Source organism: Oncorhynchus masou, chromosome 16 (assembly GCF_036934945.1).
Source record: "Oncorhynchus masou masou isolate Uvic2021 chromosome 16, UVic_Omas_1.1, whole genome shotgun sequence".
In the NCBI taxonomy this organism is placed as follows: domain Eukaryota; kingdom Metazoa; phylum Chordata; class Actinopteri; order Salmoniformes; family Salmonidae; genus Oncorhynchus; species Oncorhynchus masou.
In genome coordinates, this window is record NC_088227.1 from 30,544,695 (window position 1) to 30,563,319 (window position 18,625).

An 18,625-nucleotide genomic window follows, 5' to 3' on the forward strand; every position below is an offset into this window, starting at 1 on the left:
GCTGAGGAGAGCTGGTGGATTAGGGTTGGACCGGCAGCCGTTCCTCATGAAGCTGCAGAGTCTGAGTACAGCAGGTCTCTCAGACTTTTACTCTGCAGGGCTGAGGCCCTGGCAGCTGCTAAGGCCCACACGAGAAGGGGATGTGGAGCCTGGGCTGTGGGTGTGGGAGGAGCCTATCTTCCTCAACCCAGCCATCCCTTTGAAATCGGTTCAGTGGCTACGCTGCAGAGGCAACTGATGGCAATGGGTTTACTAAGGCCGGGTGACCTACAACTGCTGGGAGAAGAGGGGTGGAAAACCCTGGAAATCCTGGCACAACAAACAGGACTACATCTCTTCCTGGAGAGATTCCTGGAGGAGGTCCAGGAGGCACTGTCTGGGGGATGGAGGGAGGCAGGGAGGTAAGGAGGGAGGGGGGGGGGTGCAGGGAGAGAAGGAGGGATGAAGGGGATGGAGGGAGAGGGGGACTCGGCTGGCGATCAATCTGAGCAAATTGGAAATGTCAAGGCCTGCTCAACCTCAGCTGAGCTCTGGAACTGCTCCAATCTCCCCACTGACCCCCCTCACCCACGTCCTTTCCTTCCTCAGTCCCCCTTCCTCCCTCTCTCCCCCCTTCACACATTCCAGATGTTCGGAACCAACCGCACCTGGCAACTCCCACATTCCACTAGGGTAGGCTAAGCATACTAGTCTCCACAGTGTAGGTGTGTGTGTATGTGAGCATGAATGTCTGCTTGTGTGTGTGTGTATATGCACACGTGTGCGTAGCTAACTCAACAATATCCCTCATCTTGATGCTAACTCTAGCTCAGCGCTTTGTCAAGATGGATGATACAGTAGCTAGCTCCCTCCGTGTCAGTTCGCTCTCTTGTTTGGTGCAGGACAATGATGTTTCAATAGCAGTTGTCTCATACAGCAAAGGGACTCACTTTAGAGCTCTTCACAGCAAACCCTTTCTCTGCAGGCTTCATTGGGGACACTAAGAGACAATGAGAAGGTAATGTAAGAGGTGAAGTAATACCCCATTATCAGTAGAGAGGAGACCAGAGACCACACAATTATCAGTAGAGAGGAGACCAGACTATTATCAGTAAAAAGGAGACCAGACTATTATCAGTAAAGAGGAGACCAAACTATTATCAGTAAAGAGGAGACCAAACTATTATCAGTAGAGAGTAGACCAGACTATAATCAGTAAAGAGACCAAACTATTATCAGTAAAGAGGAGACCAGACTATTATCAGTAAAGAGGAGACCAGACTATAATCAGTAAAGAGACCAGACTATAATCAGTAAAGAGACCAGACTATTATCAGTAAAGAGACCAGACTATTATCAGTAAAGAGACCAGACTAGTATCAGTAAAGAGACCAGGCTATTATCAGTAAAGAGACCAGGCTATTATCAGTAAAGAGGAGGCCAGGCTATTATCAGTAGAGAGTAGACCAGACTATAATCAGTAAAGAGACCAAACTATTATCAGTAAAGAGGAGACCAGACTATTATCAGTAAAGAGGAGACCAGACTATAATCAGTAAAGAGACCAGACTATAATCAGTAAAGAGACCAGACTATAATCAGTAAAGAGACCAGACTATTATCAGTAAAGAGACCAGACTATTATCAGTAAAGAGACCAGACTATTATCAGTAAAGAGACCAGGCTATTATCAGTAAAGAGACCAGGCTATTATCAGTAAAGAGACCAGGCTATTATCAGTAAAGAGGAGGCCAGGCTATTATCAGTAAAGAGACCAGACTAGTATCAGTAAAGAGACCAGACTAGTATCAGTAAAGAGACCAGACTATTATCAGTAAAGAGACCAGGCTATTATCAGTAAAGAGGAGGCCAGACTATTATCAGTAAAGAGGAGGCCAGACTATTATCAGTAAAGATGAGACCAGAGACTATTACGTCCTACTCCCTCCCTCTCTACCCTGATGTAGTCTACTACTACCCCCCTGTTAGACTGATAGGCTTCACTGTGGAGACTTGAGTTGTATATACACACACACACACACGTGGACACACGCACACACACACTGGAGAGTACAAGCCCAGTAGAGGACATAGCTGGTACTGCTTCACTGCCAGAGGTCCAATCTTACTTCCCCCTTGCACACGCACACACACACACACACACACACACACACACACACACACACACACACACACACACACACACACACACACACACACACACACACACACACACACACACACACACACACACACACACACACACAGAGAGAGAGAGTCTGGGAGCAGAGCATTAGTAGCAGAGTACCTCTTCACTGGGAGACAGGAAATGGTTGTAGACGTGGATATGTTCAGATAAACTTCTCCTCTCTGAAACTACATCAAAAAGATGTCATCAAGGCAAATGGTGGCTACTTTGAAGAATCTCAAATATAACATCTATTTTGATTTGTTTAACACTTTTTTGGTTACTATATGATTCCATATGTGTTATTTCATAGTTTTGATGTCTTCACTATAATTCTACAATGTAGAAAATAGTAAAAATAAAGAAAAAACATTGAATGAGTTTGACTGGTACTGTGCACTGGACAAAATAAAGGTTCTTAAATGGTTCCTCGTTAGCTCTTAAGGTGCCTTGGAGATCTCTTGCCTGATAAAGAACCTTTGAGTCTACGGTTCTTCCGAATTCTATAAGGTTCTTGAAGTGTATGGATGCCTGCAAATAAGTCCCTTTCATAGCACACAGGACATTGGTCAGTGTTTTAACTAGTGTTGATTTTTCAGTGTAACATTTCTATTGTTGATTCAATAGTTAAATTCATACTGTAAAGAGTTATATTATCACTCAGTGGTGTAAAAGAACCCCAGTGTTAATAACCAGAGTTGAACCAAAACCATGCATATCAGTAGCATATTTCCCAGCATGCTCTATTGCAGGTTGATTTTTAGAATTGTTTGTTTCAACGCCTATGTTTTGCATGTACATTGATTGATTAATTAATCTTATGCACCTCAAATTTAAATAACATACAGTTTTCTAAACTAATCTAATCTGTTACTTGGACTTGAAACCCATTACTGTATGGGTTGTTTAAGTTTAGATGTTTAAGGTACTCTAATATCTTAGTCTTCTCAACCCTGGCAGTCATTTTGAGTGCAGGTTGTGGGAGAATAACATTTCTAAATATCCACAATAGGAAATAAACATCACTTTGCAAACCAGCATAATGTGACTTGCAGGCAAATTATGAGTTGCATGTCATTGTATTAGGGTAAAACTAGGCCTTATAAAATATGTATTGTATTGTCTTAAATAATACAAGTGTTATGACAACATTCACTTTGGATCTCACTTGGTGAAGGCCACAGGACTGCAACAACTGTGTCTCTGTCACTAGCAAACACAGTCATGGGTGACAATAGTAACTCACTTCAAGGGCACCCTGCGAACTATGCAAATGAGGCTTAAATCCCTACAGAAGGGCTATTCAATTTCGGTCTTGGAGGGACCAAACATTTCTGATTTTGGATTTTTGTATGGTTTTTCAAAGAACAATCCCATTTATGGCTCTTTCAGGTTATGTAGATATAGGACTCCTTTTACTGTGGATATAGATACTTTTGTACCTGTTTCCCCCAGCATCTTCTACATTTTAGAATAATAGCGAATACATCACAACTATGAAATAAAACATATTGAATCAGTTGACAAATTCTTATTTACAAGGACAGTCTACTCCTTCCTCCCTGTTGGGGAATTGAGCCGAGGTCTGCCACGTGTCCGCACGACACAGGGATTCTTTAGCTAAATAGTCCAGCACTGTAGCCTATTCTCGACCATCACGTTGTACAGAGCCATATTTTCCGTTCCATCCATACCGTTTTTCTTGAAATAGAAACATCATAATATTAATCAAATTAATTAAGTGACATTTCTTAAAATCAGTCCCATATACTTACAAAAAAAGGTTTTCAATTCTCTAGTACAGCCACTAATGAAAGCTATCAAATGCTCCTCAAAGATGTCCTCTGGTGGTCAAACTAGCACTAACTGGCATTAATGGTACCAGTGGTTGGCACTTAAATAAGTGCCATAGAATTCTGCGGCACCACGCAAGCAGTGCTGCAGTACACTGCAACTTTTAAAGGATGAACCACTGTAGATGCCCAATGAGCTCTTTGTGTTTTTGGCGCCCCCTTGAGTACAAAGTCAGAAATACTGTATATCCCGGGATGAAAGGAGGATGGTATGATGATATGAAAATCTGAATAACACCAAACCCTATTTGTGAATCACAACCTGGATTCAGGTCTTATGTAGCAAAATGTGAAATGGTGCTTTTTTGCAGATGTTTACCGACACCAGCCATATTGTTGTACACACGTTACGTAATGTTAGCTAACGAGACATCCAGCTAACATGAGCTAATTAAACAACAATGAACAAAGTGCCAACAATGCCTAACATTAAGCTCTAACTAGTAAAGCAAACAGCTCTGGGAAATGAACAATAACCTCTGCTAGAGAGCCAGCCAGCTAACATTAGCTAGCTAGCTAACAGTACACTTTAGCTTAAGACATATAGCTAGCTAGCTAGGTAAACAATCAACCTAGCTAGGTAAACAACATTTAAGATCACACATGTCACGTAACGTTAGCTAACGAGTCAGCCATCTAATGTTAGCTAGTTAAACAACAATGAACAGCTTGCCAACAATGCCACAGTGCTGGGAACTAACCAACCAGGTCCAATGTTAGCGAGCTAAAATTAGGCTCTAAATAGAAAAGCAAATGTCTCTGGGAAACAAATAATAACGTTAGCTAGAGAGCCAGACAGCTAACGTTAGCTAGCTAGCTAACAGTACAGTTTAGTTTGAAATGAAACCACTTTCAGTCAAAATTAGAAATGTGTAATATCTGAAAATGTAGCTAGCTAATGCTAGACTATTTGTCCTGTATACATCATCATGTATGATGCTGGACGCATCTCCCTGTCAGGAATGCCATACCACGGTTGCCCTTAGCTTGAAGATGCAATCTGGAGACAGGTGTTTTCACCATCTCTTTAGCTATTATACTCTAGTTCCACTGATATCAAAACTTGATCCTCCAGAAAATGGGGAGCAACACTTTTGCAGTTGCACAACACATACATATACATAAAAAATGCCGCGTTCAACACGATTACCGACATAGACTGACGAGCTCAAATAGACAGAAGCCTTGAATATTGCAGACCAATCCTAACTCCTCTCTCGGCATGTCCAGCCCACTCATTATCTCAGCCAATCATGGCTAGTGGGAAGGTTGTTCCCTTTTTCTGTGGCTTAACCAACAATTGAATTCGTATTTACAGATGGCATACAAGTTTGCTATTAAGGCACATGAAAGTTCACATGTTCGAGAAGGCATTCCTGTCAATTCATTTTATTTTGATCCCCAAAATATTTTTTACATTCAAACAGCTCTCCTGTGAAGTCGTGACTTGCGACATACGCCCAGTTTCCTGAATCAGGTCACATTTGGTTCCAACTTGTGCTTTGATTTTTAAGAGTGTACATCTTCTTAAGGGAAAAACGTAAAGCCATCAATCAAAAATTATGGATCTTATAATGGATCCAATGTACAGAATAATGGATCTAATATGGATGATTACGACATGAAGCTATGAGATTAGAAAAATAGTCACTGGAGAGAAGCCTCTGACTCAATCATGTATTGATGAGAGAATACAGAGAATACAAGGAACATGTCCTTTGTTTGTGACTTGCTGTTATGTGTTGGAGGGAAAAAGACTGACATGTTCTTCTTACCGATGTGTTTTCCGTACATGTGGAAGAAGAAGCCGAAGCAGTATGCCGGGGGATTTGTGATGCCGTACGGGTTCTTGGGCGCCACGTTGAAGAAAGGACTGACCAGCCTTGCTACCTCACCCTCCTTCCGAGGCCGGGATGTCTCGATGTACATGTAGAAACCTGTAGGGTAGGGAGAACACAACACCAAATAACAAGGTTATACCTGTGGGTAGAGAGATCAACACCAGAGGGCCAGGCTGTATTTAGGACCCAATGAGAGCTCTGTTGTTTGTAGACATGACTCTTAACAAAACCTTTTGGGGCTAGGGGGGCACAAGAAGTTCCCTGAAGGGAACACTCCCTCCCATTCAGCTGATAAAAATATTCTTTAGAAATATTTAACTTTCACACATTAACAAGTCCAATACAGCAAATGAAAGACAAACATCTTGTTAATCTACCCATCGTGTCCGATTTTTAAAATGTTTTACAGCGAAAACACAACATATATTTATGTTAGATGACCACCAAATTCAAAAACACACAGAGAGATATTTCACAGTCATAAAAGCATAAATATAGATAAAATGAATCACTAACCTTTGATTATCTCCATCATGTTATACATGTATTGTGTGTTTTGTTCGATAATGTGCATATATATATATATAAAAAATCTCAGTTTACATTGGCGCGTTACGTGCAGTAATGTTTTGATTCCAAAACATCCGGTGATTTTGCAGAAATACTCACAATAAACATTGATAAAAGATTCAAGTGTTATTCACAGAATTAAAGATAAACGTATCCTCTATGCAACCGCTGTGTCAAATTGAATTTATTTTTTTTACGGAAAAAGAATAATCTGAGAACGACACTCAGAACCCAAAGAAATAGCCTCCATATTGGCGTCAACAGAAGCTACAAAAAACACTAAATATTCACTTACCTTTGAATATCTTCATCAGAAGGCAGTTCCAGGAATCCCAGTTCGACAATAAATGACTGAAAATAAATGTGTTCCATAAAGTTCCAAAAAGCCTATAATTTAGCCACTTGTTGTTAGCTTGTTCAGCCCAGCATTCAATCCTCAAAAAGCATGAGCAATTCCTCCAGACAAAAACTCAAAAAGTTCCGTTACAGGTCGTAGAAACAAGTCAAATGATGTATGCAATCCATATTTAGGATGTTTTAAACATTAATCAGCAATAAGGTTCCAACCGGAGAATTCCTCATTTATAGTAGAATCATACAACCAGAATCTAAAGACGGTGACATCTTGTGGAAGCCCTAGGAAGTGCATTCTCATCCATATCTAAGGTGGACATCCAATGGCACTGTTTTCTATATTGAGTTCTCACTTCCTGTTTGGATTTCTTCTCAGGTTTTTGTCTGCCATATGAGTTCTGTTATACTCACAGACATAATTCAAACAGTTTTAGAAACGTCAGAGTGTTTTCTATCCACTAGTAATAATACTATGCATATATTCCCATCTGGGACAGAGTAGGAGGCCGTTTACTCTGGGCACGCCTTTCATCCAAAAGTGAAAATACTGCCCCCTAGCCTCAACAGGTTCAGCCACAAGTTGCCGTTAAATCACATAAAAGAAACCCTTTGTTGTGCTCTTTGTATTCCGGAAAAAAAAATCTGTAACAATCACATGGAATATTGCTTTGGATATTGGATGGACTATTGTTTATTAGAATCCCCCAAAGGGAACGTGATATAGAGGATGTATGGGCACATGATATAGAGGATGTATGGGCACATGATATAGAGGATGTATGGGCACATGATATAGAGGATGTATGGGCACATGGTATAGAGGATGTATGGGCACATGGTATAGAGGATGTATGGGCACATGATATAGAGGATGTATGGGCACATGATATAGAGGATGTATGGGCACATGATATAGAGGATGTATGGGCACATGATATAGAGGATGTATGGGCACATGATATAGAGGATGTATGGGCACATGATATAGAGATGCATGGGCACATGATATAGAGGATGCATGGGCACATGATATAGAGGATGTATGGGCACATGATATAGACAATGTATGGAACAAGCCCTCAATATCTTAGAATCGTTTGGGATGAAAATGGCATCTCCATCCAGCTACGAGTGAAACAGTGGAAGTCAATTTCCACTAAAGACCTCTCCTCTAACCAGACACTAACCAGAGGGCAGAGGGGACAGAATAGATGGCCATATCTCAGATCTGATACCTTCATGGGAGAAGCAGCAGTGAAACGAACCTTCCCCGCACATGGCCCGAGTCTCATTCCAGACTCAAACTAGAGTCCCACTTTGGGGCGGGGGAAGGTAGCTAGGATGGTTAAAAACCTCCATACCCTCCAGCTAAAATCAAATAGATCAAATAGATTTCTTCTCTTTGCTGAATTTGATATCAGATAATTGCAGCCCCTTAGGACTGGTGGCTGGTAATGAAATGCTGGACAGTTTCAACTAATTACAGTGATTAAAGCCAGTATATTATTTACTACTTCAGCTGCTGGTGCTACTAGAGCTGTCCATTCCTGTAAAGACCAGATCAATGCTCACTCTCCCTCGGGACTGACACACAGGCCAACTGCCACCGTTTCTTGCAGAGGGTGTGTGTCAGACTATGAAACGAATTTGCCTGTGTTTACACTGTATCAATCTCTCATATTGAATACGAGCAGGCAACTCTGTCAGGCACTGTCCCCATGGAAACCAGAGAGAGAGAGGATGGGATATTTATATATATATATACATATATATATATACACATACATACATACATACACACATACATATACACACATACATATATACACACATACATACACACACACACACACACACACACACACACACACACACACACACACACACACACACACACACACACACACACACACACACACACACACACACACACACACACACACACACACACACACACACACACACACACACACACACGAGTGGAGGACAGAGGAGCCTCTTAAAGAAGAAGTTACAGGTGTGTGAGAGCCAGAAATCCTGCTTGTTTGTAGGTGACCAAATACTTAATTTCCACCATAATTTGCAAATAAATTAATAAAAAATCCTACAATGTGATTTTCTGGATTTTTAAAATGTATTTTGTCTGTCATAGTTGAAGTGTACCTATGATGAAAATGACAGGCCTCTCTCATCTTTTTAAGTGGGAGAACTTGCACAATTGGCTGACTAAATACTTTTTTGCCCCACCGTGTGTGTGTGTGTGTGTGTGTGTGTGTGTGTGTGTGTGTGTGTATATATATAAATATATATATATAGAGAGAGAGAGAGAGAGAGAGAGAGAGAGAGGATACACAGAGAGAGAGAGAGAGAGATGACTACCATGAAAGTGAGAGTGCTTGATTCTTGGCGCTACCCATCCCGTTAGCGGGATCATTTTTGTCAGCAACCGCTGAATAGCATAGCGCAACAGTCAAATAATATTACTAAAAAATATTCATATGAAATCACAAGTGCAATATTGCAAAACACACCTGAGCCTTTTGTTAATCCACCTGTCATCTCAGATTTTGAAATGATGCTTTACAGCAAAAGCAATCCAAGCGTTTATGTAAGTTTATCGATAGCATAGCATAACATCATGTACAGTTAGCATCAGGAAGCTTGGTCACAAAAATCAGAAAAGCAATCAAATTCATCGTTTACCTTTGTTGATCTTTGGATGTTTTCACTCACGAGACTCCCAGTTACACAACAAATGTTCCTTTTGTTCCATAAAGATTATTTTTTACCCAAAATACCTCTATTTGTTTGTTGCGTTATGTTCAGAAATCCACAAGAAAGAGCGGTCACGACAATGCAGACGTATATTCCAAATAATATCCATAATGTCCACAGAAACATGTCAAAGTTTTTTTTATAATCAATTCTCATGTTGTTTTTAAAATATATATTCGTTAATATATCAACCGAGTGTGTAGGTTTTTCAATAACAGTGGGAGAAACAATGGCGGCTTTACCCAGTTGCACAAAAACTCACACTGACAGCTCCCACCTATCCACTTACGCAATGTGATCCTTCACGCTCATTTTTCAAAATAAAAGCCTGAAACTATGTCTAAAGACTGTTGACACCTTAGGGAAGCCATAGAAAAAGGAATCTGGTTGATGTCCCTTTAAATGGAGGATAGGCATGCATAGGAACAGAAAGGTTTCAAAATAAGAGGCACTTCCTGATTGGATTTTCCTCAGGCTTTCACATTCAATATCAGTTATGTTATACGCACAGACAATATTTTTACAGGTTTGGAAACCTTAGAGTATTTTCTATCCTAATCTGACAATTATATGCATATTCTGAGAAATAGGCAGTTTCAAATGGGTACGGTTTTTAGCTAAAAACAAAAATACTGCCCCCTACACGCAAAAGGTTAATTGTTTGTTGCATGTTCCATTGTGTTGTATTTACAAGTGTTATTGATTGGCCGCGTGTAGTGTGTGTTGTTTATACAGTACTGAGTTGTACTGAGTTGACTACCAGGGTCAAGACTAAAATATTACTCAGAAAGACCTGGAAGTTAACCGTACCAATACGCTGTGAAAGAACATGCGTCACAAACAGATACATGTAACATAGCTGAAGCCACCTGGAGTTGTAGCCAAACGCTTGCAAATAAGTGTCCAAAAATATTCTAACTAGTTAACCTGGCTAACATACTTAACTGTGGGCAAAACAATTCCCATATGACCTTCTTTGTCGTATTGAAGATTCCCAAACACAGTGCACCTGAAATACTAATAACATCACAATAAAACATACAGTACAGTAGCTTTGTTTTCTTTCCTGGGTTTGCTCACCCTGTTTGGATCCGCTGCGGTCACCGCTAGGCCCTGTGTTGGGCGTGTACTTGGTGTCACGGGTGGCGGCGCTGTGTCTCGTCCAATCGAAGTCGTCGTTCTTGTCCTGTGTGAACATGCAGATGGGCTCCTCCTCGAAGCTGCAGTGGAACTCTCCTGAAGGGCGGATCAGAAATCCACTGTTACAGTCGTCATTGGAATATAAACACGAGAACCTCATCATGTAATGTCTACAGTAGTAGATGAAAGCTGCAGTAACTTTCATGGAGCACTGGTCGAGAAATGCTCTTATAATCATGTCCAAATGTAGGTACAAATCAGATGAGGCTATAGAAGGATGGGCTTATTGTAATGGCTGGAATGGAATGAAAGGAACGGTATCAAACACATCAAATATATGGAAACCACGTTTGACTCTGTTCCATTCCAGATATTACAATGAGCCCGTCCTCCTATAGCTCCTCCCACCAGCCTCCTCTGGTACAGATGGAAATACTTGATAGAACCTTTTCATGGTGTTCACCATGACATTGGCTACTGAACCATGAATGAATGGCAGCGGTGCATTCTATATTCTTATGTTGATCATGTGAATAAACACATCAGTCAATGGATACTGCTATGCATGTCTACCAATGGTTGCACGACTAAGTCTCTGAGTCTGAGTTCACCCAATGAATGGCTTCAGATAGCTGACCATGAATCTAGTGGATCATGAATTACTGCTGTGCAATGCATTCTATAAGAGGACATACTGTTGAAGTTATTCATTGCTTTAACTAATTCAAACAAATGTTAAGAAAATATTGAGCAATGTAATAAAGAAGTAATTACTCTTCAAATAAGTTACATGACACGTTATGTTGGCTGACAATTTGATAGCTACGCTAGCCTTACGAACCACATAGCATTACAGCAGTTGCTTGTATGTATTTATTTTATTTAACTAGGCAAGTCAGTTAAGAACAAATTCTTATTTACAATGATGGCCTACTGGGGAACAGTGGGTTAACTGCCTTGTTCGGGGGCAAAACAACATTTTTTTTTTTACCTTGTCAGCTAGAGGATTCAATCCAACAACCTTTTGGTTACTGGCCCAACACTCTAACCAGTAGGCTACTTGCTTCCCCAATGTACTGGTATGTTAGCTAGCTACCTAATGTTAGTTTGCTACTAATACATCAAACTTTCCAGTATATTAACTATTCATAGTTGTGTGTGGTATGTCTGTCTCGAGCCGCATACAATGTATCTCGTGCAGAGTTGAGCCATATAGGGTTTAACATAGGAATGGACACAAATAATGAAACATCAAATACAGATGGAGATGGAGGAAAACATTTATTGACTTGATTATTCATGTCATTCTTAGCTTAGCTAAGTGGTATAGTTGTTGTGTGTTCTCAATGGACAATGTTAATGAACTCGTAAGATTTTTAGCTGGTTATTTGTTATGCTAACAAGCTAGCAAGAAGTTGCATAGCAACAGCATCAATTTTCGGTAGACCGGCAAAGCGCTAGTACACTGAAAGAATACACTTTGTTTACAGTATATTAAAATGAACAAATAGTATATAGTATGTAGTGTATATACTCATTAAGAATGTAGTATACAGTATGTTAGTATGGGTATTCGAACACAACTCTTTGCAGACATTCTACAAGTGTCTGGAACTCTACTGGAGGGGTATTTTGTGGATGGTGGTGAAAAACGCTGTCTCAGGAGCCGCTCTAGAATCTCCCATAAGTTTTCAATTGGGTTGAGATCTGGTGACTGAGACATGCGCACACACACACACACTTGATTTCCCCTTATGAATTATGTATTAACTCCCACAAAAATGTCCATTAATTATAAATTAAGATTCTACATCTGTAGGCCCTGTAGGTCTGTATCGACGGTTCTCTTAAAGAGATATGGTTGTCAAACTGTAATATAAAATAATATAATACGAAAACAACACGATATAACCAGGAGACATTTAGAAACAGAAGTGTCCTCAAAGAGTTGGTAAAAAGCAGCATTTAGATTCAGGACGTGGGGCCGTGTGATAAATATTCATTGATTTATTAAAAGGTAGCTGGAAGCAGTTTGAAGTGGCGACCTTGGTGGAGGCAGGAACTAGAGGCTTTACACAGGTAGTGGAGAAGCAGGCGTGGAAAGGAGGGGAGGAGGAGAGGGGGGAGAGAGAGAGATGAGAGAGGCACACACACACACACACACACACACACACACACACACACACACACACACACACACACACACACACACACACACACACACACACACACACACACACACACACACACACACACACACACACACACACACACACACACACAGAGGAGAGTGGCCCAGCTAAGACAGCCAGAGACAGAGAGAGGGGCCTCAGCTCTTGACTCCTCTCCCCCCCAGTGTCCAGATTTGCAGATCTAAATGGGGGTCTGGCCCCCAGCATCTCTCTGCTAATGTCAATCCACTGTGAGCTAAACTACATGGACCTGAGCCTTAGTGGAGATGGACGGGGGATTGGGAGGGGAGGAGTGGAGTGGAGTGTAGGAGGACATAGAGGAGTAGGAGAAGGAAAAGTGGAAGGAGGAGGAGGAGGAGTAGGAGGAAGGGGGGGTTGTAGGGGAGTAGTGAAGAGGTGTGCAGATTAGATCTATTGTTTAGATAAGATTGGCTGCCATCTATAATCTATAGGGGGTTTGATAATGATGCTGGTAATAAATGATTATATTTGTATGTGCTAACTACTAACCCAACACAATTACACAATACGCTTTAGCAAGCGAGTGTTTGTGAAGTAGGGAGATGTTAATGTGGAGGTTTTCCGTAAGCTACATGGGACCTGATTAATGTGAGAACGTTGGAGAGAACACATAGTATGCATTAATGAGCACTATGCACACACACACACACACACACACACACACACACACACACACACACACACACACACACACACACACACACACACACACACACACACACACACACACACACACACACATTCCACTGATATCCCCCATCCCCCAGTTATAAAGTATATTACAGGAAAACTACTCAGCAGGATTCTGGCAGAGCTGGGTGGGAATGTCCTCATCATACTCTGAGACATGCTAAGTGATGTGAGAAACAAAAAAAAACAGTTACTTACTCAGGTGAGGGTTGACGGGAGCTGAAAATCAAAAGCGAGGTAGTCATTAGTAAACAATACAATAGTCTTCCATCATTTAAACAGCAGTTTGCTTACTCATATAGAAGGGTTTGGGTGTTGCCCTTGAGGTGTGTGGAGTAATGGGACATAATGTCACAGAACGTCAAAAGGTACCATTACACCCAAAACAGCACACAAACAGTGTGTAATGCAACCTTCTAACCTGACATTTGTAATGATTGAACATTAGCAGCTGGTAAACTTTGAATTCTGTTTCCTGGTGGCCATAATCTCAACTTCTAATGACACATTCTCACAGAGTACAATTATAGAGTTTAATTGGAAATGGAAATGTTTAATCAACTTTTAAATGGCATAACTGATAGAGAAATCATCTCCAGTGCAGCAGAGACAATCATTATCCGAGTAAAGATAGGAATGGATCCAAGAACAAATGAGACATTTGAAATAAAAGAGGATACAAATCTGTCCACACGGATGAGTGCACACACACACACACACACACACACACACACACACACACACACACACACACACACACACACACACACACACACACACACACACACACACACACACACACACACACACACACACACACACACACACACACACACACACACACACACACTTCCCCCTCTGTGCTATCTATTATGTGAGAGTGGGACTACTAAGAACAGCCTGACCATGTTAATAATCTTAGATAAAACAGATGACCACTATTCCGTTAATTTGCCTTACTGATGTCCGTACCAAAGGCAACTTCCACTCACAAGCACCTTACATAAACATTGAGGAATGAAATATTGTATTGCTAGTAGGGCTGTTAGGTGACCATATTTGTAACGGTTTTCTTCTTCCTCTGACGAGGAGTATGAAATATCGGACCAATATGCAGCGTGGTAAGTGTTCGTCATATTTATTACACTGAACACAGAAAACAAACGAATAAGAGAATAAAAGAAAACCGAAACAGTCCCGTATGGTGAAAACACTGAAACGGAAAATAATCACCCACAACTCAAAATGAGAAAACAGGCTACCTAAGTATGGCTCTCAATCAGAGACAACGATAGACAGCTGCCTCTGATTGAGAACCATACCAGGCCAAACACATAGAAAAAGAAAACCTACACCTACAACATAGAATACCCATCCACATTACACCCTGACCAAACTAAAAATAGAAACATACAAAGCAATCTACAGTCAGGGCGTGACAATATTTCCGCCACACCACGGTCACGAGTCATGACCGCATTCTAATTCCAAGTGACCATTTAGTCCCGGTAACTAGGCTTCTCAAGGCTTTGATGCTGCTGATGGTCATTAGTAGTCTACCAAACTTGCTAACTCCCTGGTACTCAGCGCTCTATTGTCCCTCTAATCACTCTGACATCAATGCAAATGAATTTTAAAATCAAATCAAACTTTTCAAGGGTACCCATGAACTCATGTTGCACACATATTTTTTCCCTGTCCGAGACATGTGCATGATAATAGTCCATTATAAATCAAAAAACACATTTCACAACATATAATAAATAATATGTAAAGACAAGATTAAATCAAGAAGAGTCTGAAGGGTGACAATATTAGCCTATCACTTGTGAATGATTATAATGATGCCCAGCTTGCGTGCACTAAGGCAAGAAACTTAGCATTACTTTTTTTGCCGACTTTTTCAAATCATAGTCGCACCACTCCTTAGCCTAGCCCACAGGCCTATATGCTTTTATAAGGTTTGTATCACAACTAAAGTGGCCAAATAACTTCTTAAAATGCTGCAAATTAATCAGCTTTACAACTGGTGTAGAGCCTAACTGGCATACATAGGCAGAGCTTGAGTTCCAAGTTTGAGCAAAATAATTTTCACCATAAAAAAGCATTACATTCACAATCGCATTCGCGGTTAATTATAAGTATGGTGTTTTCCCGCTAATTCACAGCATTTTGGAACATTCATGCTTATAGTCTACTGTCGTGTGCGTATTTCTGTGCTTATAATGTGAAGAAATAGCCTAATAGTATATCAACATTTTAAGCTAAACATTCTGATCTGTTCATCATTCGCAATGCTTTTAAGATATTTTGTGATGCTCACGGCTGTATTAATTTGGGATCTATCGCATAACACAACTGTCCCAGAGTATGTTTGGAGTATTCCTTTTTTAACACAGAAGGACAAGTTGACCAATACAATAGGTTAACTTTCATACTATGTGGGGTAGTAGATTGACATAGGCCAGTCCTTTTGCTGTTTGTTTGGCCTACTCATCTTGTTGGCTGGCGAAACAGTTCTTCCAACATTTTTAATATGCGCCTCGGAATTTGATAGGAAGGATGCGCGCAGTTGCGTCCACGATGTGTCCATCTTCATTTGTAGCATACTCCAGAGCTAAGGTTTGAGAAGGGCCCAATCACTGACAGGCATTGGCTAATAAGAATTGAGATATCTGAGAAAGCCATGTGAGTGAGAGGTGCTTCGGGGCACGCAGCTGGGAGAAGGGAATTATAATGATTATATTCAGCCCAAGGGCACAATGGCCACTGTCTGCAAAAGGCATGGATTTCCTTCGGTGGTATTACGGCCACACAAGGGTGATGCTGCTGGGAAGTTCGAGGCATTATCAAGTGCTTGTCAAATTGTGAATGAGAGACTGATGAAGTGTGCGCAGCCTGCGCAAAAAAACTAAGCAGAGCTCATGCCTTTCATGCAACTTAAAAAAAAACATCATTAGAGTTGCATCATGCAGCTTTAGAATGTATTAAAAATCAAAACATACAGCCTATCATTTTAATTACAACTAAAGTTGCATTAATAACTCTAAATGCATATAGGAGGACCTGTTTCCTGTTAAATGCTCAACACAGAATAGCCACATGTGCGCACTCCCTCAGAAATTGTATGGAGAAAACATCCTTTCTATTTTATTCAATTGTATTCTTCACACTATCAAATAAAATAAAATAATGACACGGAATTCTACGCAAATATTGTCTGCTAAATGAACTAGTGTAGCCCACAGCCATATTACATAGCCAGATCAGGGCCTAACATAAGGACAACTCATAGTACGCTATTATGTTCTTCTGAAATCCATATATTTTTTCACATCATATTTCTTTAGACCTATCTAAAATAAATAATGTATTTATTGTGATGGTGTAGGCTACATTAAATTGATTTATTAGACTTTTTAAAATGTAGATGTCCCAAAGGTCTGCACCAGTGGCTTGTAGGCTATGCATGGAAGCCAGGACATGCTAAATGTATTTAAGTTAATTAACTGTCAATTACCGTGAGACTGGCAGTTAATTGCTTGGCAATAACCCGCTGTCAGAATGTAAAGCCCACAACAGCCATAATTGCAAGCTGGCAAGTTTGTATTTTGTGCAAATGGGGGCTATGATGAAAAGCTTAATCCTAAAAAACTATGGAATCATCTAAAATAATTTGATAATAACCATTGCAGAATATATTCCTCACCTTTTTTGGCCATGATGGGTTCATATTCCCAAAGGAGCCATACAACAAATGACCATGTGAATCTCTAATTTAATTGGACCTAGAAGCCCTGTATATAGATTTTAACAGCTGATCTTTTACATTGAAGTTGGCCTATGTATCAAGTTTCAAGTTTGTATTGTCATGTGCACAATTACAGTGAAATGCCTTTCTTGCTTGCTCTTTCCCAACAATGCAGTGATGAATATGAGTAGTACTATGAAAAATACATTAAAACATCTAACTACTGTAAGTATTGTAATTGCATCTTTTTTTTGTAGCCTGCCCTACCATTTTTCAGAATTCACCAGCCAGTCCATAATATTTAGGTTGGGGGGAAAGTCGATATAAAACTTTGTTAAATTCAAACATTTTGTAGACAGGTCCACGACAATTTACTATTGTTTTCTTGTTCAGAAACTGACACTGTCCTTTTCCAGAAACAGTATAAATGACAGCTAAATATGAAAAACATTCTGTCAACACAATAAATAGACCGGTAGCTTATGCAAAATATTTGACTGAATGTGTATAGAGGTGTTTTCCAGGTGGAGTTTTAATGCTTGTTCACGTGCACAGTTATACCACAGGAAACATGAGTATGTATGGCATGTGCCAAGTTTATAAATCTCAATATTTGTGTACATGCTCAGACTTATCAGAAATGGCGTGCTCAAAATGTTTGTGTGCAACGGTTATAAATGAGGCCCCAGGAGATTTCCCTGAACACGTGGGGTGATGAGGAAAAATGAAGGGCCTGGATAACTAACTATACTAGGGCCCAGCGTTTTCCCTGGTCAGGTAGTCTGGAAAGGTCATCCCTGTAAATGATATCAGGCAACCCACCGGTCTTTCAGGAGTGTGTCGTTTTGGTTTCTGCGCTGATGGTGGCCTGTAATGAGTTCTCTGGAGAGAGCCTAAATGAATGAGTTGGGAAACAGTCTGACCTACCTTTCTACTCATTATTACTTGTTAAAAAAACAAACGTATGCTTGATTTTAATAACTATAATTATAATATTCTAGAGCTACACTGGTGACCTGTCTATCATATCACTACAGTTACATAAACATGAGAAGAATACTTTAATATTCTAGAGCAACACTGGTGACCTGTCTATCATATCACTACAGTTACATAAACATGAGAAGAATACTTTAATATTCTAGAGCAACACTGGTGACATGTCTATCATATCACTACAGTTACATAAACATGAGAAGAATACTTTAATATTCTAGAGCAACACTGGTGACCTGTCTATCACATCACTACAGTTACATAAACATGAGAAG

The 18,625-nt window shown here is 40.2% G+C and overlaps 1 protein-coding gene across 1 annotated transcript in view; it reads right to left on the reverse strand.

Annotated features, from left to right (window-relative positions):
• Window positions 1-908: 908 nt before the first annotated feature.
• The window catches only part of LOC135557303 (MAM domain-containing glycosylphosphatidylinositol anchor protein 2-like), a 69,227-nt gene continuing 51,510 nt past the window's right edge, over window positions 909-18,625 (reverse strand). The window contains exons 5-8 of the mRNA XM_064990488.1: window positions 13,802-13,822; window positions 10,641-10,796; window positions 5,796-5,957; window positions 909-979 (exon numbers count right to left, since the gene is read on the reverse strand). Coding sequence (XP_064846560.1) covers window positions 909-979; window positions 5,796-5,957; window positions 10,641-10,796; window positions 13,802-13,822 — 410 coding nt within the window. The remainder of the gene's footprint in view (window positions 980-5,795; window positions 5,958-10,640; window positions 10,797-13,801; window positions 13,823-18,625) is intronic.